The following is a 27,261-nucleotide window of genomic DNA, read 5'->3' as shown; positions in this document are numbered from 1 at the left end:
AAATACTCTAGTGTCCTCTAGTGGCCAGAGTACAGCATTGCGGTTTTACTGTATACGTATACGACACAAAGCAAAAAGCTGTGCATAAGAATTTATTTAAATATTACAGATAAAGGGGTGAGGCTCCAATCAATCATTTACTCTAAAAATGTTTGTAATAATAACACATTGTGTCAATGTATTAAATGTGTTTGAATGATTGAAAAAAACAAAAAACAAAAACAGGCTTCACTAAAAAAATGCAAAGTCTGGACTAGCTAAGTATATGATAATATTTGAATTATTTAACTAATCAATTAAGCTTTAAAGCATAGAACCACTACATTAAAAATTCCTGAGACATCAGTATGCAACTGCAGGTCCCTTCTTCTGATTTTCTATTAATATTTTTTGTAAAACTCTGCTCAGGGCTCACTGATCAATTTTCTTTATGACCAACTCAATATTGAACAATATAACTAAAACAACAAACTTAAACAATTATCAAACATTGTAAACAATAAAAAAAAAATATAATGCAATTCTGTAAACCTGTTTAAACCCTAAATTAAACCGATACTATTACATCTTATTATATTCCAGCACCAGGAAGTCAGGTGTTCACCTGCTGATTGCTTAGCCTAACTCAAGAATTTAAACAAACTAAAAAGAAAAAAAAAAAGACATGCTGAAGGTTATTCAGAAGTGGGCCAAAGACTTCCAATTTATAGAAAACCTATATCCTTTTCACCTCTTATCCCAAACACTGTCAAAAAATGTAGAATTAAAATATTTAAGTTCTAGGGGTATAATTATATGAATAACCGTTTACTCGTATTGGTCTTGCTCAGGTTTGGCCAAGATCAGACTATGTTCCTCCAGTCTAAGATATGCTGTGAAACATTATCACAATCCCTTGTTAAAATAAACATGGGTGATGCGGTCACCATACTGGGAGATGATGGAATCCCTGAGCTCTGGCTCCAGTTTGGACACAGGCAGAGAGCTGGGAAACAGGAGCATCGAGATCAGGTTTTGGCCAACACAATCTTAGAGTTACTGATTAATATTATTATATATTCTGGTTACTTTATCCAGCCTATTGCCGGTGGTTAAATACTAATGTTCATTAATCTTCATATTTACCATCTCTGTGGAAACAGTGAACATGCTGCGGGCACCATGAAGATTAGGCTAAAAAAAAAAAAAAAAAAAGAGAAAACTGATTAAGGATTTGTTTTCACAGTATGTATTCAGTAAAAAGCAACTTGCCAATAATAAATTATAACTTAAATAAATGGTTCTTACAATACTCCAACCATCATCACTTGCAGTGGTGCATGGAGATATGTAATTTTCTGCATTAGAAATAGAAAATAAATATATATAAGTGGAGACAGTGAAGGAATATAGTATATTTAAATAACATAACAAAATGTGAGGCTTTGAATAAAGTTTCAATGTTTAGAGTTGTATATTCTCTTACATTTCCAGAAGTTTGTGAAACATACCTGCATAAATCTGTATTTTTCTAGTCTCTGCATTAATATAGGGAGGATGACTGGAAAGAGAGAAATATAACAGGACAGGAAAATAAATCAGGATCCTTTTTCCCCTCATAAAGTTACCAATACATATAAAATTTGTGCAAGTCTATTTTTTTCTTTATTTTATCTTCTGTAAGTAAATGTAGTTTGCCAATAGCTAAATCACATACTTATAGACAAACTGTTACCACAAATTTGGAGGCACACAATTGTAAAGGATGTCTTTGGATTCAGTAGCAACTTCACAGTAACTAACATAGCAATGCCCCAGTGCACGACAGAGTTCCATAAAGATATGCTTTATATGGTTTAGTGTGAAAGATCTTGAGTGGCCTGCAAATTCTTTCTGCCCTCACTCCAAATAAACACCTTTAAAATAGATTGGAACGCTGACCTCACCCCAGGCCTCCTAACCCCACAGTGGGGGAAATAATTATTTGAACCCCTGCTGATTTAATAAATTTACCCCCTTACAAAGAAATGAACAGTCTAGAATTTTTATGGTAAGTTTATTTTAACTGAGAGAAAATATAAAAAAGAATAATTAAAGATAGGGTATTTGATCGAGAGAAATAAGTATTTGATCCCACACCAAATTAGCAAGATTTCTGACTCCCTCAGACCCAAATGAGTCCTATACCTTTAGGAAAATACTCCTAATATCAACTCATTATGTGTATACAGTAAAAGACACCAGTCACAGAATCAAACTCTTCCATTCAAACCTCTCCACCACCATGGGAAAAACCAAAGAGCTGTCAAAAAGACATCAGGGACAAGTTTGTCGACCTGCACAAGGCTGAAATGGGTTACCAGACCATCAGATTGTTGTCTTGGCCATAAGGTTTGGGTCATTGTCATGCTGGAAGACCATCCACAACCCATCTTCAGTGTTCTGGCTGAGGCAAAAAGGTTCTCATCCAAGATTCTGCAGTGTATGGCCCTGTTCATGTGGTCAAGTCTTCCTGTACCCTTAGCTTCCTCCTCCATGTTTGACAGTGGGGATGGTGTTCTTGGGGTCATATTCATAATTTCTCTGTGAGTTGAGTTGAAACCAAAGAGCTCAATTTTGGTCTCATATGACCAAATCACATTCTCCCAAACCTTCTCTGAATCATTAAGGTGTTCATTGGCAAACTTCAGACTGGCCTGTTCATGTGCATTCTTGAGCAGAGGAAACTTGGTGTGTTACCAATGGTTTTCTTGGTGAATGTAGAGCTCCAGAGCAAGGGTGACTGACTTATCTTGTATTTCTTCCATTTTCAAATTATCATGCCAGCAGTGGTCTCTTTCTCACCAAGCTTCTTGCTGATGGTCTTGTAGCCGATTCCAGCTTTGTGCAGGTCTCCATCTTGTCATTGTGCTTTGACAGCTCTTTTCCAATGGTGGTGGAGAGGTTTGAATGGAAGAGGTTGATTTGTGACTGGCGTCTTTTAGACACACTAGGAGTTTTAGGTAGTTTTAGGAGTTAATATTAGGAGTACCTTCTTAAATGGACAGGACTCATTTTGGTTTGTCATCTTCTTCCGGCTGCTCCCATTAGGGGTCGCCACAGCGGATCATCCGTCTTCATACCCCCTTCCTCTCCATCTGCCTCTTTTAAACCAACTACCTGCATGTCTTCCCTCACCACATCCATAAACCGCCTCCTTGGTCTCCCTCTTTTCTTCCTTCCTGGTGGCTCCATCCTCAGCATTCTCCTACGGATTGATTCGTGATCCACATATTTGATATGGCATGTTTTATGCTGGATGCCCTTCCTAACGCAACCCTCCCCATTTATCTGGGCTTGGGACCGGCACTAAGAGTGCACTGACTTGTGCAACCCTAATGGCTGGGTTATTTTGGTGTATGAGAGTCAGAATTTTTGCTGGTTGGTGGGGGATCAAATACTTATTTCAGTTGATCAAATACAAATTAATTTATATGTAATATTAATTAATTAATTTATTTTTCCAAATGTTGTTTTTATGTTCTTTCTCTTTCTGTTAAAATAAACCTACCATAACAAATCCAGGCTGTTCATTTCTTTGTAAGGGGTTAAATTTACTGAATCAGCAGGGGATCAAATAATCATTTCCCCCACTGTACATCAGTACCTGACTTTAGTGATTGAGAATAACCACACTCCAAATTCCAGTGGAATATACACCCAAAAAAATGAAGGTTTTTATGACAACAAATGGAGACTAAATTTTGGATTATGATGTTCAAAAAGAAAATATGAATCTGATGTTCAGGTGTCCACAAACTTTTGTCCAAATAGTGTGAATACATATCACCAGCTATTTGTTTGTCTTTACTTACTCATGCCTGGTGCGGCCATGGTGATTCGGGAGATGACCACCTGTGTGATGCCCTTTGCCGCTGCTTTCTGTGACACACAGAAAGAACAAATTACTCTTTTGTTAACTAAACAAATGAACAAAACCTTGAGCAGGCAAAAAATAATTAGACATTTTTATTTGTTATGCATGTTATATGTATACATTGGATAACATATCTAATTACACTACCTAAATCTGACCAGCCACTGCACTACACACCTCAGTTAATGTATGATCCGACAGCTGAAGAGTGTTTTCAGTAAATGGATAATTAAAATGCATTGATAACAAACAGTCTTTTCAGAATCAGGGTATCTTCTGCTTACTACAAGTTTAATGAGTAACCTTGTGGTTAAACATATAAAGAGAAAATAAAGATGTTAGCCAGAGTTGAATATTGTCTTTTATGCTTGGTATTAGGACAGAACACACATCTTGTAGATGAAATGTTGGATAACAACATACTGCTTTTTCGTATGCAAAACATATTATAAAGCCAGTTATTTAACCTGACAACCTACATTCTCACCAGCAAGAAGGGCTGCATGATTTGGAAAAAATGTCATGTTGCGATTATTGTGGTCAATATTGCCATATGCAATATAATAAATGGTATCATGAGTCCACTTGATTGGTTAGCAAAGGAACTGCACACATATTAGTGATTATGCTAAAAATGTGTATTTGTAAAACTTAAAAGGTTTTCAATATGAATATTTTTTTTACAAAATGAAATAGAAATTTCTCCAAGGTACCGCTGAATTAAACAAAACAATAAAAAATATATATACATTTTCACAAAAATAAGATATATTTTAAATCTTTTGCCCAAACAAACATTAAATGCCCTGCCACTGCCCTTGACAATTTTAATTATTTACCCATGTTTCTGCTGAGGCAGACTGCTAGAGTGTCTGCCACTCACTCTAGCGACCCAGATTTAAAACCTACTCTCAAACCTGGGAGTATACTGGCAAAACTGTAAACTGTTTCAGAGTTAAGCCTTTAAACCCAGCCATTAGGGTTACACAAGCCAGTGCACTCTTGGTGACGGTCCCAAGCCCGGATAAATAGGGAGGGTTGCGTTAGGAAGAGCATTCAGCAGATCACGAAACAGATTTTCATACCAGATCAGTGGAGGCCCGGGTTACCAACGACCGCCACAGGCGGTCAACAGGGTACCGGTGGAAATTGGGCTACTGTTGGCCGAAGGAGAAGAAGGAAAGGAGGAAGACGTCTACAAAGATGGCAGGAAAAGGAGCAGTGTAGGAGAGTTGAGGTTTGGGTGGGTACTTTAAATGTTGGTACTATGACTGGTAAAGGGAGAGAGGTAGCTGATATGATGGAGAGGAGAAAGGTAGATATTTTGTGTGTTCAGGAGAACAAGTGGAAAGGGAGTAAGGCCAGGAACATTGGAGGTGGGTTTAAACTGTTCTATCATGGTGTGGATAGAAAGAGAAATGGTGTTGGGTGATTCTGAATGAAAAGTACAGTGAGAGTGTAGTGGAGGTGAAGAGAGTTTCTGATAGGGTGATGAACGTGAAGCTGGAAGTTGAAGGCGTGATGATAAATGTCATCAGTGCTTATGCTCCACAAGTGGGTTGTGCGATAGAGGAGAAAGAAAACTTCTGAAGTGAGTTAGATAAAGTGGTAGAAGGTGTACATAGGAAAGAAAGATTAGTGATTGGGGCAGACTTTAATGAGCATGTAGGTAAAGGGAACAGAGGTGATGAGGAGGTGATGGGTAGGTATGGCTTTAAGGACAGGAATGTGGAAGGGCAGATGGTGGTAGATTTTACTAAAAGGATGGAAATGGCAGTGGTAATTACGTATTTTAAGAAGAAGGAGGATCATAGGGTGACATAAAAGAGTGGAGGAAGGTGCACACAGGTGGATTATGTTCTATGTAGGAGATGCAACCTGAAGGAGATTGGAGACTGTAAGGTGTTGGCAGGGGACAGTGTAGCTAGACAGCATCAGATGGTGGTCTTTAGGATGGTTTTGGAGGTAAAGAAGAAGAGGAGGAGAGAAGACTGAAAGAAGAATAAGATGGTGGAAACTGAAGGAGGAAGACTGTAGTGTGAGATTCAGGGAAGAGTTCAGACAGGGGCTCAATGGTGGTGAAGAGGTGCTGGATGAATGGTCAACTACTGCAGAAGTGATGAGGGGGGCAGCTAGAAAGGTACTTGGTGTGACATCTGGAAATCGAAAGGAAGACAAAAACATGTGGTGGTGAAATGAGGAAGTATAGGAAAGCATAAGGAGAAAGAGGCTGTGTCTGAAATTGGGATGGACAGAGTGATGAGAAAAGTAGGCAGGAGTACAAGAAGATGTGGCAGCAGGTGAAGAGGGATGTGGTGAAAGCAAAGGAAAAGACAGACGAGGAGCTGTATGAGAAGTTGGACACTAAAACAAGAGGATTTATACAAGTTAGAGCAATAAAGGATGAAGATAGAAATGTGTTGACTAGTGAGGAGAGTGTGTTGTGAGGATAGAGGGAGTATTTTGAGCAGGTGATGAACGAGGAAAATTAGAGTGAGAGAAAGTTGGATGACGTGGAGATAGTAAATCAGTAAAGCAGATTAGTAAGGAGGAAGTAAGAGCAGCTATTAAAAGGATGAAGTGGAAAGTTGGTAGGACCAGATGACATACTGGTAGAAGCATGGAGGTGTTTAGGAGAGATGGCAGTGGAGTTTTTAACCAGATTGTTTAACAAGATTCTGGAAGGTGAGAAGATGCCTGAGGAATGGAGAAGGAGTGTTCTGGTATCTATCTTTAAAAATAAGGGAGATGTGCAGACCTGCAGTAACTACAGGGGAATTAAGTTGGTCAGTCACACAATAAAGTTATGGGAAAGAGTAGTGGAAGCCAGGCTGAGAGAAGAGGTGACCATCTGTAAGCAGCAGTATGGTTTCATGCCAAGGAAGAGCACCACATATGCATTATTTGCTTTGGGAATGCTGATGGAGAAGTACAGAGAAGGTCAGAAGGAGTTGCATTGTGCTTGTGGATTTAGAGAAAGCCTATGACAGGGTGAGAAAGGAGTTATAGTATTGTATGAGGAAGTCTGGTGTGGCTGAGAAGTATGTGGGGGCGGTGCAGGACATGTATGAGGACAGTGTGACAGCAGTGGAGTGTGCAGTAGGACAGACTGGTTCAAGATGGAGGTGGGACTGCATCAAGGATCAGCTCTAAGCCCTTTTCTGTTTGCAGTGGTAATTGACAGGTTGATGGAAGAGGTCAGACAGGAATCTCAATGGACTATGATGTTTGCGAGTGATATTATTTTTGGTGAGAGTAGGGAGCAGGTTGAGAAGAGCCTGGAGAGGTGGAAGTATGCGCTGGAGAAAAGGGCAATGAAAGTCAGAAGGAGTAAGACAGCATACATGTGTGTGAATGAGAGGGAGGGGCAGTGGAGTGTTGCAGTTGCAGGGAGAAGAGGTGGTGAAGGTGGATGAATTTAAGTACCTGGGGTCAGCAGTGCAAAGTAAAGGAGTGTGTGTTAGAGAAGTGAAGAAAAGAGTTCAGGCAGGGTGGAGTTGGTGTAGAAGAGTGGCAGAAGTGATTTGTGAATAGTATCTGCAAGAGTGAAAGGGAAAGTTTATAGGACTGTTATGAGACCTGCTATAGCTTTAGATTGCTAATGATTTGTATGGTGTGGTAGTGGAGTATTGTGATGAGAGTGCCATGGGGGGGTGGTGACAATAGGAATCTTGCCCAGGCTTCCACAAGGCTCGAAACGGCCCTGTTTATGCAGGATGTAACAGACACCGGGAGAGAGAGAGAGAGAGAAAGATAGATACCGGGCAGAGCTGACAGCGTGTATGAGGATGAGTGTGGGAAAGCAGAGGTTGCCAGTTAATGCGCGCCAATCCGCAAATGTGCGTGGGTTACGCGTTACCGCGAGTAAGTGTGTGTCCCAGTGTGTGTACGAGGAAAAGTGAATGAAAACTAAAAGAAAGCGATGACTGTTAAACCATCGCCTGTCGTCTCTTTCTTCCAACCCGAAATCAGTGAGATCGGTTACAGATTTGTTATATTGCCACTTGAAGTAGCAAATTTAATTCAGCCAATCTTGCACTTTCTCTGCTCAGTGCTGGTAATCTTTAAACTAAAATATCACCATATAACAGAGGTAGCGTTCTGTTCTCCGCGAAGCACGCCAAAAAGTCACGTGACCACACACACCACACGTGCACTGCCTAAACTGAGACTGTCTGGTCTTTTTTGTTTTGTTAGTGGGGGCGGAAAATCTGTAAATCTTCTGTTCTCAGAAAGTATGTGTCCACAAATGCACTTATTTATTTATGTCATTAAATCGCAACGTTTGCCGTCATATAATCACACAAGCTCACATTGTGATACAATTAATCGTGCAGCAGTACCAGCAAGCGAAAGGTAAACAGTTATTTTTCTACAGTATGTATGTGTGCAACACCGAGACACTATTTCAGCATCAGCTGCAAACAGAAAGTGACAACTGAATTGAATTTTTTCAGTTCTACTCCAAATTAGCTATGACATGGAAAACAAATTCTCTTTTGACTGGCTCAAAATATTCCTTACTGCACATGATCAATCCCAACCTTCTTATATTTCCCATTAAAACAGTTGCTACACTCCTAACTTGCCAGGGTTAGGATCATAATAATGCAAACATGCAGAATAACAATGGCTTAATTAAGGTCTGACTGAAGACCACAGAGTAAGAAAAGCATAATGACATTAACGCAAGTTATATTTTCACATGACTCGGATACTACGAGATTAATTTAAAAACCTGCCTTGGATATATATTTGTGGATTTGTTGTGCTTAACATTCTACTAGTGATTATGAGGTTCCTTTCTGGTAGTAGGATCACTGTTACTCACTCTTGAGTCACCAAGTTTATTGCCATTTTCGTCTGTGACTGCAATGCCATTCAAGATCTCTCTGCAAAAAAAAACAGAAATGTGAACATAGGAGGCAAAACAACTGATACAATTGAAGAATAAAAATAAAAGCTATTTAAGTGGACAGGACTCACTGTTGTCTCATCATAGGGATATTTACACAGTTAGCTGCAGCCACGGCTGCAAAAGGCACCCAGCGAGCCACCAGAGGAGGTGCTTTCTGAAGAGAAACCAAACACCAGTATGGTCATAAAACCAAATGCTGTGCATTAATAAACAGTAAAAAAAAAACACCTTTTTTAAATGACAGCTTTTTTTAAGGTAAAATTCACAGATTGTGAATACCTTTGTGTAGAGGTTCAGACCCACGGCAGTGGCCAATGCAGTGCTTGTTGCAGTTGCATAAGCCACACCGATCTGTCTAAAGGAGGCAGAGAGACACATTAGAAAGCACACACACTCACACAGCCCACTGCAATGCTTCGATTTCCAAAATAGTATTCAAATTTGTTATTCAGCCACTTATTAATACAATGCAAAATATTTACTTTGCTGTGATGGGGGAGGCAGCGTTGCGGTTGGTATAGTTGACCAGAGCATTGAAGGACTGATTTACCCACTGCCAAAACACCACAGCAGGCACTGTCCTGCAGTCACACACAGGGCCATACTCATTCATTCAGACAGCATGCACATTAACACATGTAAAAATGTGAAAACTTGCACATAATCATGATACTTAAAAGTTTTTTAAATATATATAAAAAATATACACAGCATCAGTGATGTTTAAGATTAATATATTTCAAATTTCATATTAACAACCATGCAATGAATAAATTGTTTAACTAATGATATCAACAACCCTTAGCTTAAATGCTTGAACTGTTCTTGTGCAGGAGCTTGAACCTGTAGAACTGCAGCATGAAGCCGGTGATGGCCATGCCCCCTGGGACTTGGAAAGACATTCTGCCAATCAAGTTCATTCTGTCACCAGTATCAGGGTGAAATGCTGAGTCATAGAGCTTCTTGGCATAATGCAGCTGTTCCTCAGTTGTGCCTGGAGGGATCGTGCCCACTCTAGGCACAGGAGGAGGATAAGCAAGAAGGATTGGATTAGGTTGGAGGAACAACAGTGAGAGTAGAATGAGGAAAAACATCAACGTCATGCACTGGAATTTTATAGCATGTAATTAAATACACTACATAACTTCTAAGGAGATACAGTATCCAAACAGAGGCTTTCTGAGGTATATACAGTGAGGAAAATAAGTATTTGAACACCCTGCTATTTTGCAAGTTCTCCCACTTAGAAATCATGGAGGGGTCTGAAATTGTCATAGTAGGTGCATGTCCACTGTGAGAGACATAATCTAAAAAAAAAATCCAGAAATCACAATATATGATTTTTTAACTATTTATTTGTATGATACAGCTGCACATAAGTATTTGAACACCTGAGAAAGTCAATGTTAATATTTGGTACAGTAGGCTTTGTTTGCAATTACAGAGGTCAAACATTTCCTGTAGTTTTTCACCAGGTTTGCACACACTGCAGGAGGGATTTTGGCCCACTCCTCCACACAGATCTTCTCTAGATCAGTCAGGTTTCTGGCCTGTCGCTGAGAAACACGGAGTTTGAGCTCCCTCCAAAGATTCTCTATTGGGTTTAGGTCTGGAGACCTCTATGATTTCTAAGTGGGAGAACTTGCAAAAAAGCAGGGTGTTCAAATACTTATTTTCCTCACTGTAGGTTCATCTGCTTTTTGCACACAATTAAATTATACATATATAAAATTTGCTCATTTGCATTTTTGGCCATTAATCTACACACTATAATTCATAATGAAACACAGTGAAAATAAAACGAAATAAAAATTTTTATCTATTATCATTGTAGACAATCATTGATTATCTTGAGATTTCTCAAGAACTTGAACCTGTCTTGGTATATAAAGTCTGACTATTTATTTGACTATTGTTCACAGTAGGCCCCATCATTTGGAAAGGAAAGACTTTTAGTCCAAAATAAATAACTGAGACAGAAGGGGTCAGGGAGCTCCCAAGTTCAATGGCCACTCGAAGAGGTTCCAAAGTTTAAAGAAATTAAAAACCTCTAATAAATTCTCCATTAATTGTGTGTTTATGGTACAGAGTAGAGACAGAAGTCACTTATGCGTAACTGGCTATGTTCCTATGGTTAAACTAAAAAAAGTGTAGTAGGGATGACCAGTCAGAATTGACAGAATAATGAATGCAACCAAATCAAAGGATGTCCCTGAGGAAAACATACTCAAGGGCTCACATGACATCAAAACACACAACAAAGACAATGCCAGTGGCTTCAGAAGAAATCCCTGAATGTCTCTGTGTGGCCAAGCCAAAGCCCAAATTTGAACCTTATACATGTACCCAAGAAGACTTAAAGCTGTTACTTCTGCCAGAGGAGCTTCTTCAAAATATATGAAACCTTTTTTTTTTTCCTTTGCCATAATAGTTAATTATATATAAAAAAAAGGAAATCCAAAATGCATTTAATTTAAAATTTAAATATATAACACAATAACATGTTAAACAATAAAGTAAAATATAATCTAAAAAGGTCTGAATAGTTTAACAAAGCCACTACATATTTGTCATGTGCATTTTAAGCAAACCAATCTACTTTCTGCACCTGATTGTGAGCTGTGCAAGATTTTGATTCTATAAAAAAGGTTAGTGGAATTACCATATTATCAACATACTTCAGGTATAACAAACAAATTTAATCACAACTAATTTAGTAAAAAACATTAAACAAGTCTGTCTCAACTAAAATTCTTGATTTTAACGGGTAAACTGCATTAAATATGTTTTCAAATGTCAATAACTACTATTAAGTTTGTATTGTTAGTGAGTTTTAAAGAAAATGTGCTGGACTATTGCTCAATGTGAAATAAATTCCATTATTCATATGGTTTTGGAGTTGCTTTTGTGTACCTGCAACTTTCCACTAAAACTTTTGCTTCATCCAGTTTGGCATTAGGCAGGACGGCAGTGCGAAAGTCCGTAATGTTAAAGAAGTGTTTGAGACGGCCCATAAATGTGGACTGATCCCAGCGTGGAGCATCGATGTCGAAGCCATTCAGAGCCGCCATAGTGCTGTCTCCTCTCTCCAGGCACTAAATCAACATAGCACAGAAAGACACCCACTGCATCACTTCTGACCTCTGGACATTAATGGCTGAGTAATTGTGCAAATTCTGGTAAATTTATGGATTACATTTTTTTCTGCATTTTTCTATACTTCTGTAACAGCTCACATCTATCATGACTTTCACAATTTGGTTTCTAATCATGCATTTAAAATGGTGGATTTTTAATAGGGTAAAAAAAGCAAGTCTGTAAGTAAGAACTATATTGTAGGTTTTGAATATTAATTTGCATAAAATGCAAAAAGTATGGGTTTAACAGTAAATCGTTTGATACACAAGATACTGTTCTCAAGGTTAGACTTTTAGAAGGACAAGTTTTAATTTTAAATTAAAAGGCTTTTGTCATACCTGTGTTTACACTCTATGTTTAGGCAGCCATACGAGTCAACATTGTAGGTCAAAAAACAGTTATACACACACAGCAAAAGAACAAAGCTGAACCTTGATCTGTATTAGTGGTGTACTCTGGTTAGTGTCACAGGGTGCACATACGGCATGCTGACTGACTGAGCAAGACCTAGTTGCAAACAGTTACTTTTGCTCAGCCCTGTCAATTTATGCATACCATTCCCTGTTAAAACATGCCATATCTCTGCGTTCCATAAGAGTAAGCAAATGTCTTCACTTTAATATCAAATTAAATCACATCATCAAATGAATCATCATATTATTATTCACTGTTATCAGGAACCTTCTTGCTGCCGGTGATTCGAAAAAAGGTTTTCTGCCCAAGCATAGATCAAATGCATTTAACATCCATTCATCCTCCGATTAAATTAACTACTTTCACATATTCAGACTATAATCACAATCTGTAATGTGTTTAGTAGATTTGAGCAATCTATGCAGATTTAAAATAATATGGCCATAGTTTTATATAAATCTAAAATAGAGGTTTCTAAAGGTGAGCATGTTACAGCAAGTCACAGCGAATAAATTATTTTATTAAAGTCAATTACTTCACCTGATTCTAAAACATATTAAAACTCAAAAATGTAATATGTTCAGCAGTCACATGTCAACTGTTAAATCAAGCAGAAACTTTCTCAGATTTCTGAACTTAAACAGTAGTGGATTAATATGGGTTGAGTGACTGCCTTCATTTGAGTAACTGCTTTATTTAAATCAACTGTTAACTTTGAAGACAACAAAAACTCATGATGCAATTGAAGAACATGTTTTGCACTACATACTGGTTTTGTACACTGCTGTCTGTGACCTCTGAAATGTTACTCCAAGGCCTTGAAGAATGCAACTTTGTTTTTCTGTATATTGATAAATAGCAGGCATGAATATTAAAAACCCTTGAGCTCACCAAAAGAATCTAAGATCGTATTTTAAAAATCAATGTAAAATATTCTAGTATTTGAATGCATAAAACTTAATTAAATTGTTCACCTGTACATTTAGATCACCTACATTTTACATAGTTATAAAATAACAAATAATAATATAGTGTTCCCACAGCAACTTGCCTTGTCAGCAAAAGGTACAAGCTGATAATGTGACAGATCACATGAGTAAACAGTGGTTTATCATGCATATATTACTGGACATATTATTAGACACACCTTACACAGATAATAACTCATCTTCTGAACAATGATACACAATGTGCATATTGGAGGTGGATGTGTACATTCTAGGAACAAGTAGATTGCTTATTTAATAAGCATTTAACAACAATCTTGTGAATCTACTGTTTAGGTGTTGTATTATTTTGTTACTTTTGGTTTGAAGATATGTAACATAACCGTACAAAAAAACAACCATGCAGAAAGAAGAAAGTAAAAACAAGTCTTGATTTATTTATTTTATTATTATTTTTTTTCCACAACAAAAAGAAGAAGGCTGTAAAAAATCTCTCTGATCAAATTGGTAATTAAATGCAGCTTTCACAACAAACCTGCCACTGTGGATTCCATAAACTAGTCAGACAACACAGCTGCCTGAAATGCATACCGACCTTTATAGATCCGATTTGTTTCTCAGTGAAGTTGCATCATAAAAACCAGTAGTAAGTAGTATTGAGAGCTGATGAAAGGTTAGCAGACTGATCTTGCTAGAATTACAGCTTAAACACGTCAGGCTACATTTCCCAACATTTTCCTCAACTCAAACCCAATCCCCATGTAGCTTCCATAATATTCAATGTATGGATAAAAAATGCACTTACAATATGACTGGACTGTCGGTGGTGTGGGTCTGATGGGTGAGTGGTTGTAGTAACAGCGCGCGTGGCCCTGTAGGTTCCGGTAGGTTCACGGAAGCACGTGGCACCTCCACTGCCAATCACAGAAACGGGCGGATCCACTGCTGAACTAAAGAGCTGCAGTTGAGTGTAATAAATGCAAGTTTCCTTTACATTTTCGGTTCGGAATATGGTCCTGTATAAGTTCCTCTTTATTCGCACAGAGTTGCTCTAAGAATCCATGATTAAATACTACATCCTTTTTATTAATCCCTCACATTAAAGAAAAACAAAGTGCTCCTGTAAATATGTGATTACAGTGTATTCGTAAACCATGAAGCCAAGTAAATTAGTGTGGTGCTACTTAAAACATTTGTTTTGCACACCGAAGTTTTCCTGATTTACACTAACAGGATTTTCATACAAATATCTCTTTCGCCTTGTGCTCGTGAAACCCCGCCCCCTTTGTGCGTCAGTCTTGCGTGCTACGTCATCGGCAGCCCTTAGTAACACGGAGGCGTCTCGAGGAGGCACAATCACAACATGGTGAGTTCAAACCTATTATTATTATTACAAGCTTTTACACTGTACATCAGACATGGCGCCAATAGGACACAACAGTTATGACGTTTTAGCAGCCGTTTAATCGGTTGATGCTGACGAAGAACAATGTTTATTTGTACATTGATTTGATACAGATTGAATACTAATCAGCATCACTTATGGCTAAATCTCTATTGAGATAAGCCTGTGCTAATTCTGCCCCAAAGCAGCATCATTCCCCTTCCAGTGTTTTTTAAACCAGATCCAGTGTGTTAGAACTATGGCTTGTGATCGAACCTGGAAAGAGAGAATTAAATATAGTAATCGTACAGTTTGTGCCTGCTGATAGCATACAAGTGAGAAAAGATGGATGAACGGGTGGTGGATGGATAGATGGGGTTTATCAGCTTTATGGCTGGGCTCGTGTTTTACTGCTGCGGCCTTAAAGTGGTTGCTTCCGTGTTAATTTATTATTTATAATTTTATATATATATATATATATATATATATATATATATATATATATATATATATATATATATATATATATATATATATATATATATATATATATATATAAAAACCAAGCATAACTTTATGGCCATTGATCAGGCATAACATTATGACCACCTGCCTAATATTTTGTTGGTCCCCCATTCGCTGCCAAAACAGTCTTGACTCGTCGACCATCAACATCATTATCTTCTTCAGCAATTTGAGCTACAGTAACTTGTCTTCGCTCGGCAAGTGCATCAGTGAGCCTTGGCTGCTGGTGTCTCTGTAGTCTCAGGAAACTCTCGATGCAGGACCCTTCAGAGGCTTTCAGTTGTGCATAAAGCTGTATTTTGGCTATCCCTAACCAAAGCTCACAAAGAGAAACATTTGCTGTCAGCTTTGTTGTGTTTACTGACTGTCCAAATGGATGAATGCCCACCCTGTCCAAGCAAGACTGCGACGTCAGCAAAGAGGTGGTGGAGTGATGACTTGGGCTGGAATATTGGGAAGTGAGGTGGTAGGTCCCTTTAGGATCCCTGACGTGTCAAATGACTTCTGTGAGATCTCTGAAGTTCCTAACATAATTTTCTGCCATGATATAAAAAAATTATGCCTTAAGAAATAAAATAATGTTTATGCAGGGAAACGCACCATCATTAGCTGCAAAAACAACATTGAATTTTTTGGTATAGAGTATAAAAAGAGAAAAAAAAATCATGGTGTGGCCACCATCAGTCCTTGACGTCAATCTTATTGAAAACCTGTGGAATATCCTCAAAAGAAAGATCGGTGAGTGTGAGTGGCAGTATAGCTCCAAAACAACAAACAGCAGTCAATTCAGGGGGGTCTATTCAGGCATCCTCATATGAAATACACGCAGAAATTAAACATGGACGTTCAATGGATGAGAGCGTTCAAAGTTCAATAGATAAGAGAGTTGTTAAAGTCATGTCAAAAAAGGACTCATATATAAGTGTCACTTGAAATGTAAATAATTGTTTTTAATTTAAATTGTAGTATTTGTATGAAAATGTTTGTCCATATACCATATATGACAGTTTTCAGCTTTTAGTTCATTATAACCCATCTCATTAATCCATTCTGCATAATTATTTGGAACAACACATATTTTGTGTTTTTGCTAAAATGTCAGTAAAGCTGTTGAAGTTGTCAATTCTTTTACATGCAATAACATCCACATTTTAATATAATTGTTAGGGGGAAAAAATCTTTAACATATTGTTTTGCACAGTGTTGCCCAGTGTTTATATATAGTTATAGTTATAGTTATATATGTATGTTTCAGGGTTTACTATCAATTCTGCGAAAGCTAAAAAGTACTCCGGACCAGGAGGTCCGCATTTTGCTTCTTGGGTTGGACAACGGTGGCAAAACCACTCTGCTCAAACAGCTGGCCTCAGAGGATATTAGCCACATTACACCCACACAGGTCAGCTGCAAAACACAGGATCCCAGAACTTCTCCTCTGAACAATAGTCTTTAGTTCTCTGCTCCCAATTAAGTAAAAAAAAAAAGACCTTGTAATACAATATGGAATTTTCTTTTACATTTTTTTTTAAACTTATGTTCACCGTTTGATGATGATGATGATGAATATTATTATTATTTTGCATATGTTATGATTCTTGTAGGGTTTCAACATAAAAAGTGTGCAGTCTCAGGGTTTCAAACTGAATGTGTGGGACATCGGCGGGCAACGTAAGATCAGGCCTTATTGGAGGAACTACTTTGAAAATACAGATCTACTGGAAAGTTTCATGGCATTCATCCATCATTACTCATGACAGCACTCTGAGTTTGATTTAGAGTTGAAAGATAAATGTATAATTTTTTTCCCCATTTGTTCTTACAGATTTATGTTATTGACAGTGCAGATCGCAAAAGATTTGAAGAAACGGGGCAGGTAATATTAAGAACTATTATGATTTTGACTTGCTGTTTGATTTAATGTACATTTTGAAAATACTACACTATTTATGCTGTTGTGCCGCTCTTCACAGGAGTTAGCTGAGTTATTAGATGAGGAGAAGCTTAGTGGCGTTCCTGTCCTCATCTTTGCTAATAAGCAAGATCTCCTCACAGCAGCCCCCGCATCTGAAATTGCTGAGGGACTAAACCTGCACACCATTCGTGACAGAGTATGGCAGATCCAGCCCTGTTCAGCCCTTACTGGCGAGGGTATCCAGGTAATTATAAAAAACAAACATACAGAAGAGTTTTACAGTGCTTAGCTAGATGCTAACAAAAAAAATTATATTTGTATTTTTTAAAAACAGAAAAAAATGCATTATAAAATGATAGATTAAAATGTTAATTTGTTTGTGTGTATCAGGATGGCATGAACTGGGTCTGTAAAAGTGTGAATGCAAAAAGGAAGTAGACCTGAATACTCCCTATTAAGCTGCTCCAGGAAAAGCAGTGTGTCCCTGTATAAACATGTCATGTATGTACAGCTTTAAAAATAAACGAATTTGGGTTATTAAGACATTTATGTTACAAAAAAATATATAATTTATTATAATTTATAAATATGTTTCTGCTGTGCTTACAGAAAATTCATATGTGGACCATTTTTATACTCTCAGCTTTCAGTCTTTTATGTCATCGTGGCTTACATTTTTGTCAATCATACATTTATCAGTGTCTTTACTTTACTTTACTTTGGCATTTTAGTAGACTAATCAGTGGTAAAGTTTTGAATAAGCATATCCTGTCATCATATTTAAGGTCAGAACCATGACATCCTTGGGCTGACACTAAGTTTCCTAAATGTTTTACTTCATACTATGTTACATGTCTGCTTAGCCCTGTACACATTCCTAATTCTAGCACCACAGTTACGTCTGTCTCTGGTGACAGTTCTGGTCATTGCCCCTTTTAATGCAATATTTTTGACTACATTATTCTATTTCTAAGTATATTTTTGTAACATTGAAATTGTAGAAATATCACTTTTCATAGAATGACATTAAAAAAAGATTGGTTTTCCCAAACCTGAACAAACCTTCATAATTCTTGTACAAAATGACATGATATGAAATGTGCCTAATAATCTAATGTACATAATTTGCAAAGGTTACAAATTATTTTATACAAAAACATTCATATAAAGTAAAGTAACTGGTATATTTATAAATATTGTTAGTTTGAGCATCTCCCCACAGTACCTCCAAATCGATTGCTGTTGTACGTGCAATAATAAAAGATATAAATAAAATAAAGTTCTGTGAAATTATTTCATCCTACTTGTTTTAATGTGCTTTACTTTTGTCCTCTGCTGCTCATCCAAAGGTCATATATCTTTTTCTCTTTGCTACCATCCCCCATTAAGCAAGGAAACAGATGGTGTTGACAGAACTCAGGTGGTTTCCTATATACTTCAGTGCACTTAATTTAAAGCCTTTTACTGTTTACTGTACTTTTTATTATTTAAAAGAAATAACCTTACAGTTACAAAACCAGGTTTATCCCAGATACCTATTTTGGCCAATACAAATGGCACTGTTTATTTTATATAGAAAATCTAAATGTTTACCTATAGTATTCCCACCATAATAAAAATGGTCAAAAATGTTCTGCTTCAAGAAAAAAACTTATGCTCCCTAAAGTGAAGCTTTCCATTTTATTTACTAACCAGTTTTATTTTTTAATGAAATTGTCTGGTTTATTTTGATGACAAAATCTACACCTTAAATACATTTAATAAATTAGATGCACACACAGTCTTTGATACTCTGAACTGCAAACCTGGCTCTGTCTTTTTAGGAGCCGAGTCTTTTTTTTCATACTCAGGTTAAAATTAAAATCAAAACAATGACAACAACATTTACGGTAAAACATTTGCTAAACTACCATGCCGTAAATTTAATTCTGTAACTCTCCTAATATTTTATCTGAATATTATATTATTACATTATATTATTATAAATTATATTATTACAATTATTATTATAATATTCTTTTATATGAGGCCATGAAATGAATCAGGCCTGCATCTTCATGGTTACTAGCATGCCTGAATGTGAACATACCCAGCCAGTTCCACTGATTCCACACACTCAGCTTCTTTGAGTGACATTCTCAAGCTGACACATGCACTCTGGTGAGGCACGCAGGCTTTATTAAGCCTGAATAAATCCTTTCAGTATCTGCCTCTCTGAGACAGGCAATTAGACAAGCCGCCCTACATCCCTGTGCATCCTTGCTAGCAAGCCAGATTTCTTATCTGTAGCTTTTTCCTTCCATCTGCCCTTGAAACAAAAAAGAATGAAAAGTCTGATAGTACACTACCCCTTCTGAAGTCTGCTCATTGAAGAAAAGGCCCTGTTGTATTTCTATCTGTGAAGTAAATGGCTGAATCTGAAGCAAGGCTGTTTATCAATGTGTATCAGTGCAGAGTTGATGGATTGCCTCTGGGGGAAAAGGAGCTTGAAAAATTGCCAAACAGGACTTATGTGGGAACTTTCTGATCAAGTGTTTTATTTTAAATAGCCAGTTTCTACCAAATACTAAAAAGACTAACTAACATTTTAATCATTCAAACAAAAATGGTGATTTTGGTGTAGTTTACCACTGTACTTGCCTAACCAAATTAGTCTTTGCCCAGTCATTTTAGAGGAGTTTTTGTATTCAAATAAAAGTCAAATCTCTTGCTGAGAGTCAGATTACCCAGAGTATGGGCTATTGTGGTCACTAGACCAAAGCATTTTTTCCTCTTTAAAAAGTAATTAAACCATTGCACTTAAAATAAATGCATTTAAAACATGGAACTAAATACTCTAGCATATGCTGTATTCATCATATACTGACTGCCAGACAGCAACATTTATCAAGGACTGTTCTCAAGACCTGGATAAGAGGGAAAAAAATCTCCACAAAAAATAAGTCATAAACATGTTTTATATACATGTGTATGATTTAAGAGTGTGGCTGAAAATGGCCCCTTTTACTAAAAATGTGAATCAAAAGCAAAATGTCCTTATTTCTTATACCTTTATATTAATTATTAGTCCTTACAGTTGCTATGTTGTTGTAGTGATGTATACTATGGGGCTGTGAAAAGATTTGTATGAGCACAAGTAAGAAAGAAAATAACAAAAGATTGAATAATAATTTTCCACTTTAGTCTGAGACATGTGACTATAGTCTGTTACTTGATCAACTTCTAAATAGAAAATCATTAATATTTCGAGGATATAAAAATAATTTATATTTTAGACTCTTTTTGTGTTTTCAGACAAAAACCACTATGCACAGACACCCATACCAGAACACATTCCACATGTATCAAACTATTTCTAAAGTTTTTTGTCTATTTGAAAGCAGTTTTGCAGTTTTTGATATATTGGACACACTGCTAGTAAATTAGTGAAAGATACTTTCTTCAGTTGACAAGCTAATTAGAATAAACAATTTAAATGAATAAATTGCTACTTCCTAGGTTTTTTCTTCATTATGAGCAAAGCCCTGGTGATTGTGTCCCTTATATGGTATTAGGAAGAAACCTTAAGAGGAACCAAACTAAAAAGGGAACCCATCCTTTTCTGGGTGTCCATTAATTATAGTTCCATCCTTGAGGTTATCAATTGTTTATTAAAGGAGAATTGAGTGCAAAACTGTTTATGGCAAGTGTAGCCTTAAGATATAAGAACCCTTTTTCACAGTTAATCTACAGTTACACTACAGTTACAGAGCTGTATATGATTTAAAAGCATAGCTTTATATAATTTTAATGTAACTTTACTTTGACTGGAAAAACACAAATAGGAACTCTGCAGCTGTCTGTGTAAACAGAAGTGGAAAAAGGATATAAGATTCAAGTTCAAGGTTTGCTGTCAGTTACAAATGTAACATAACTGCAGAGATCCAAGCTATCTTATATTTATTGTACATTTGACATTTATCAAGTGAGAAATGGCAATTAATTAATATGCCTTTATCATCAAAATAGCCACTGTCATTCATTTAAAGTGTTATTCACATTAAATGTAACCTTTTAATAAGGACCAGATCTAATCATAAATATGAAAACAATAATAAATGTTTAAAAGATATATCAGATTTCAATGTGGTAAATATTTTATTACAGGCATATTGTTAATGCCATCCTTTTAATAAGACTTTACCCGAAAATTCTCTATTAAGATCAATACAATCAAAAGCTGTTACAATGTGATCTACCAGTTGACTGGGGGGTTACTTACAGGTGGTGCTTAAACTGGTAGTCCTTCTGTCAAATAAAATGTTTTTTATTTTATACTATTTAATTGTTGGTGTGTTTAAATTGATTAGCCTGATTTGTTGTTTATTTAAAATTTTAATTTTTACTGTTTCAGAGCATTCCAAAAAAGCAGAAAGGCAGAATCCATGTCAAGTTTGTAGAACCGTAAAGTACAAGGCATTGAATATTTGGCTAGCAGTTTTACAGTTATTGCCCCTGAATACCTACAATTATCAACCAGTAATCTTAAAGTCATAAATCACATGGTATGATTGTTGGTAACATACTTAAGCACTCTAAAGAAAGACTTAGACTTTTTAGAGACTGTATAGGTCCCGAGACAGATACTGTCCTTTTCTTTTGAGAACACGTAAAACAAGTAATTATGGCAATTCAATTCAAAAGTATTTATCATTTAAAATGACTGCATCAAATCACCACCATGTTGCAATTCCTCCAGATATCATTCCTGATATACTATATAAACAATACAGCTCCAACATTCCTTCAAGAAGCTTAAAATATTTAGTTCTAAATGTAAAAGCGCCACCTTTTTAAAATAATTGCAAACATGCTTCTTTAAATGCATCTCGAAAATAGATTCTTAGGCAGAATCACCTAGTGTAATAATTCACTTGATACTGATGCAAATTGGCGCATTAAATTACGTTTTAGTATAAACACGAAACATAGTATATGCTATGTTTATAGATGTTTTCCAAAATAGAGAAACATTTATAGTTTACTTACAGTTGACAATCTAATTATTGTAATATGAAATAGGTAAATTGGTAACATAACACACAGGTGTATGCACTAATATATACTTTAGAATAAGCAGTAGCACCATTACAGTACACAGCATCAGTTTACAATAAACAATTATACTTCACTTTAATCTCTGTGGGTATTACATGCAGTATGTAACCATGGAAACTCAGTGGCACCTAGTTACGCTTAAGTCCATTAAAAGGTCTCATTAATTTCTAACTGCATGGCTGTCAAGATTTCACTTTCATTGCTTATTATTTCTATTATAGAATGCCAATACCATGTGAAAAATATACCTCCTCAGTATCTTCCTTAGGAACAAAGTACTATATACATTTTCTCAGAAGGGTTTTATATAACAAGTGCACATCTTTGATTTATTGAATGATCGTGGCTGATAAATGGTCTTCTATTCGTGTCGTACTGAAGACAAATACAATTTGCATGCCGTTAATAGATGCGTACCCTGGCTTCACTTTAGGCACTCACACCTCTGTTATTGACTGCTATTAAGATGCTGGCTGTCAGAGGGGTGCAGTGGAGGAGACATAATTATGCACCTCAACCAGACACAAAGGGCCCAACACCCACACTGCTGCCTTCTGCACCATACGGTCAGGAAACTCTTCTGTAGGATGCATCTCCATGACTGTTATACCGTTTCAATTATGTTAAAAAATGGTGGTGCTATTATTATAATGGAAATGATTAAAGGGGACCAGTTTTCTATAGTCCAAAAAAAACTAACATGTTTTCCTGGCAGTTCCTGTTAAAGGATTGTAAGTGTATATATGTGGTGCTGATCAAAAAGCACAGTTAAATTTCTTTTCTCATGTTTACAGTGTCTGTGTACCGGGAACTGGGCAGCTGTTCTGCAGCTGCTTTTTGACATTTTACAGGGCTGTTCTCCCTCTGCTTCTGTCAAACTGTGCATTTTACTGTTTTCCACCTATCAGAGTACATTTAGCAGTAAGTGACAGAGCAGCAGTGCAATCAGCTTTCATTCCTAATAAGGTAATAGATTTGAAGTTTATGTTGCTTTCCCACATATTTTCAAAATGTGTTCAAAAGGTGTGCACTACTGGAAGATACTGTGTCCCTCGTAATATTTTATTGTAAGGTTTTCTCTAAAATTACACACATATGCTTTATTTTATTTAAACAGATACACAGTGTTTCTCTATGTTTGACTTAACACACTATAATGCAACCACATGACAGACAATTTCCACATTTCGTGTTAGACAGAGGCAGGGATGATAAATAGGCCGAGATTACTAAATGGTGAAAAGGAAGAAAGGGAGCAGAGGCAACACCCAGAGTGGCTGGCAGGTGTGTGTGACAGCTCAGTGGGCCCTGAGAGGGTAGGGGGAGGGATGAGTGTTGAATTACAGGGTTCCCAGCATCTCCACTGTCACACAGGGGAAGAAGAAGCTCATCACCACGATTTGATATAGAGCAGACATTCACTATAGTATGCGCAACAGGAAATAACTACCATAGGTTTATTGAGGTCATTACAAAAGTTCATTTATAATTACATCAGAATTAATGACTCATCCAAGCCTGACTGGTTTGTGGAACATTTTTGACATGGTGTGTGTTTATTTAAGAAAAAAAAAGCAAACTTCAAATGGACAACCAAAGATGTCTGTTTCATTTCAGACACCGCCAAAAGATTTTGAATGATAGATTGGGCATTGTCACTTCCTCATCTGCAAATAAATATATAAAATATTGATTTGCAGAACTCAACATTGAGCTCTATCAGTGGGAAGACTACTTTGGCTGTAATCTTGGCCTTCTAATAAACACAAGAAAGCTTTACATTTAGTAACTCATAAAGGTAGAATTATAAACTTAATCTTTGGTTTCTGAAGTGAATAAGTGGATAATTTTACTTACAATGCCCCTAGCAAGATTGTCATTGTGACAATGTAATAGCTATCAAATGTGTGATTAAGTAAGGAAGTTTGTGTGACAGAGTGGTGTGTTGTGGCCTGAATACAGTGCAGGAACACCACACTTGGAATTTCTTTTGCAAACCCCACAGGAATGCACTAAATATCTCCTCTTTGTTTATGTATTTTACACTGCATGTGGTGCACTATTATAAGATACAACCCACTGCTTGTATTCTTTGAATTAGTCACATAGGAAGTGAGCTGCTTATGTGTTTCACAGTCATTACGCTCATAGAGTGAATTATAATTATGCATTTATTATTCTAATTTGTACAATTCTGCAAAATGTGTTGAATTAATTGGTTAGTTGGCTTATTTAATGTTAGTAACCTTTTGTCCACACAAATGATGAGCCAAATGTGCCATTTTTAACTTTATTGCACTATTTTTTATTGCTGTGGTATAACTGTGCAAAATCAGTTAGGTTCAGTAAAAGTGCGCAATACCTAATGATTCCAAAAATATAGTGTTCTTTTGCTTTGGAAGAGGCACCTGACTGCTGATAAATTCAGGACCATCTCAAAGCACAACACTAAAGACCATTAGAGCATAGAAATAAAAGGGAAAAAGACTCCTCAGATTAGCAACTGCTGATGATAATGATTATGATAATGACGTGGAGGTGGCGGAGTAAGAAGGATGAGAGAGACTTAGATTAATCTTGGTTGAGTAATTATGCTGCAGGTGTTGTGTGTGTGCACCAACCATTTTAAGTATGTATAAGTATCATGTTAAATGTTTCTATAGTACTAACTGCTTTTAACCTTTTTTTTTTTACTATTATAATTCTGTAATCTATATATTATCTTATTCCAAAATAACAGTTGTACTGAACACTTTTCTTTTCTTTAATAATTGGGAACCTTATTTAATATACTTCAATTTATGTTTGTCATTTTTTAAGTGCAGTGTACCCATAACCTATAATATGAGGCATTTTAATCCCCTTTTAAAGGGTGACATTATTGTTCCTTTTATTATTTGGTGGTTTTGGTACAACTGCAATATTATTTCACAAATCCACACTAAATTGAAAATCATTATTTTGTAAACAAACTGCTTTTGCATTTACTTAATGAGTTTTAAATAAAGTTGAAGTTTTTACTCTCCACCAGAAATACACTCCACTTAGGAGGTAACCATTTTTTTGAGTAATGCTGCTAGTATAAAAACAAGCCCTGTAACAAAACATTGCGCACACAGAGATTAAGTTGTGTTGCATAAGCTCTCTGGTGGTATACTTTTGAACTATATGAAATGTTATAATTTGCCTGAATTATATGTGATATTGTAATGTATGGATGTGTATCACTGTTGCTATGGCTGTTTAGATGCAATACAGTTTTTTGAGATACACAAACTCATGTGGCCCATGATTATTATGTGGCAACTAGGCCAAAGGAAACTTGCTGACTGGGATTTCTGTAAAAGATGTAATGTAGTAATCAGTTGTTTAGGCTATTCTCATGTAAATAATTAAGTATGACTACATGTATACTTTTCTATCTTAGCAAAAACTAATGCCTTTTTTTTTTTAATAGAAGTCTGTCTCACTGTGATGACTGAGCTGGTGTGTGGGAGCAGGCACTGTGGCATGACCAGGCTGATTATTTAGAGGCCAGCGTCTAACTTTTTTCTTTTTTTCCCCCCTTTTCCCCCCTAGAGTTGAAAATAACCTCACTGACACCTCCACAAATTCATTCATATGAAAAAATGGCGCACAGGCCATAAGATCTCTGGCTTCCTCTCATTTACACACACATCAGGAGACCCACAGAAAGAGTTGAGATAAATTTAGTGGCACAAGAGACAGTATCTTCTGAAACATGACCAAAGAAATTTCAAATAGGCGCGCACGCACGCACACACGAAGCTCCTTCCCCCACATTTTTGAGAGCTGGAAAGGGGCTGCACAGAAGCAGAGCAGTGGGGAGTTTCAGTGAACAGCAGCACAGTGAAGGGTCTCAAATAGCCAGCTATACATTGTGAAAAGAGCACACAGCCCTGTACTCACTGCTGTCAAAATAGATCAATAAGCAAATACATTTTAAGCCATGTGGGAGACATTCCATGCCATTAAGGGGATCTTTAAAAGTCTCTGTGGGCTGCTTTCTTCTCATAAGTACAACTAAAAGCATTAAAAAAGCCTATGAACTGCCAACACATACAAAGGCTATGTCTAAATCAGCCAAGTAGTAAACAAGCTATTTACATTATTTTAACCCATAGAAAAACACTAGGAAGAATCATTATTTTTTAGGGGAAAGCTTTCAATTTAGCCAATAGATAAATTGACACTTCATTACAATATTTGAACCACAAACATTACAGATAACAAAAAAATAATGCTCTCATTACAAACAGCAGTGAGAATTATCAAAAGTTTTCAACTCCTGACTGAAGCGTCATCTATTTTAACAGACAGTGAGAACTCACAGTCTTTCTCCATCCACCCACTGGACCAATATAATTATACTAAGATTAGCAGTGGATAATGCCCTTTAGAGGAGGTGGATATTTCTACTCTGGTCTGCGCTTCCCTTTACTCCTGTAAATTATAGTAAATCTCTTGCCTTGTGATGTTCCCAAAATGCCATAGCTGCTTTTTGGTTTTGGTTTTTCTCTAAAAAGAGAAGCTTAAATGTAAAGGGAAGAACCTGATTCAGAAGCCATTTAAACACTGAAAAAGGAAAACATACAGAAAGACAGAAACTTGCAGTCTTTAGCCATTACAGTCACTGGTCCACCTTTTAAATGTTTGCGCTTAGTTTTTCATGCTGTAATAACAATAACGCTGGCTGGATGCAGCAGCACAGTGTACCTCTGATTAAATTTTGCAGCACAACTTTAAGTAATAATAACTCAGTATGTCTTACTGTAAAAATTGCTATTTACTTTTAAATTAAAAAAAAAAAAAAACCCACAGGAAGTCATACCTTCTAGTAATAAGCCAGTCTGTCATGAGAGACAAGTGAACAGTTGTCCTGAACCTAACTTGCTGACAATTGACAAGTCAATGCCTTTCATTGAAATGCATTGCCAAAAATGTAGGATTTGTCTCATGCATAGCAGGCCTTCTCTTAATTCTTGAGGGAAAAGTTTACTTATAGTTGAG

General features: G+C 36.6%; 2 protein-coding genes across 2 annotated transcripts; one reads left to right on the top strand and one right to left on the bottom strand.

Annotated features, from left to right (window-relative positions):
• Window positions 1-79: 79 nt before the first annotated feature.
• On the bottom strand, window positions 80-14,243 carry sfxn2 (sideroflexin 2). Its single transcript, XM_046853531.1, has 12 exons — window positions 14,118-14,243; window positions 11,727-11,908; window positions 9,657-9,827; window positions 9,296-9,394; window positions 9,093-9,168; window positions 8,882-8,967; window positions 8,727-8,787; window positions 3,834-3,900; window positions 1,491-1,540; window positions 1,288-1,337; window positions 1,126-1,173; window positions 80-985 (listed from the first exon to the last, which is right to left on the bottom strand). Exons 2-12 carry the CDS (start codon window positions 11,882-11,884, stop codon window positions 886-888), a joined length of 966 nt encoding a protein of 321 aa, XP_046709487.1. The 5' UTR covers window positions 11,885-11,908; window positions 14,118-14,243; the 3' UTR covers window positions 80-885.
• arl3b (ADP ribosylation factor like GTPase 3b) lies at window positions 14,154-17,716 on the top strand. Its single transcript, XM_046853532.1, has 7 exons — window positions 14,154-14,282; window positions 14,609-14,678; window positions 16,477-16,620; window positions 16,823-16,939; window positions 17,044-17,094; window positions 17,192-17,377; window positions 17,524-17,716. The coding sequence occupies exons 2-7, from the start codon at window positions 14,676-14,678 to the stop codon at window positions 17,569-17,571; spliced, it is 549 nt and encodes a 182-aa protein (XP_046709488.1). The 5' UTR covers window positions 14,154-14,282; window positions 14,609-14,675; the 3' UTR covers window positions 17,572-17,716.
• Window positions 17,717-27,261: the final 9,545 nt, after the last annotated feature.

The sequence above is a fragment of the Silurus meridionalis genome, chromosome 7, assembly GCF_014805685.1.
Source record: "Silurus meridionalis isolate SWU-2019-XX chromosome 7, ASM1480568v1, whole genome shotgun sequence".
Classification (NCBI taxonomy): domain Eukaryota; kingdom Metazoa; phylum Chordata; class Actinopteri; order Siluriformes; family Siluridae; genus Silurus; species Silurus meridionalis.
This window is presented reverse-complemented; position numbering and strand designations above follow the sequence as displayed.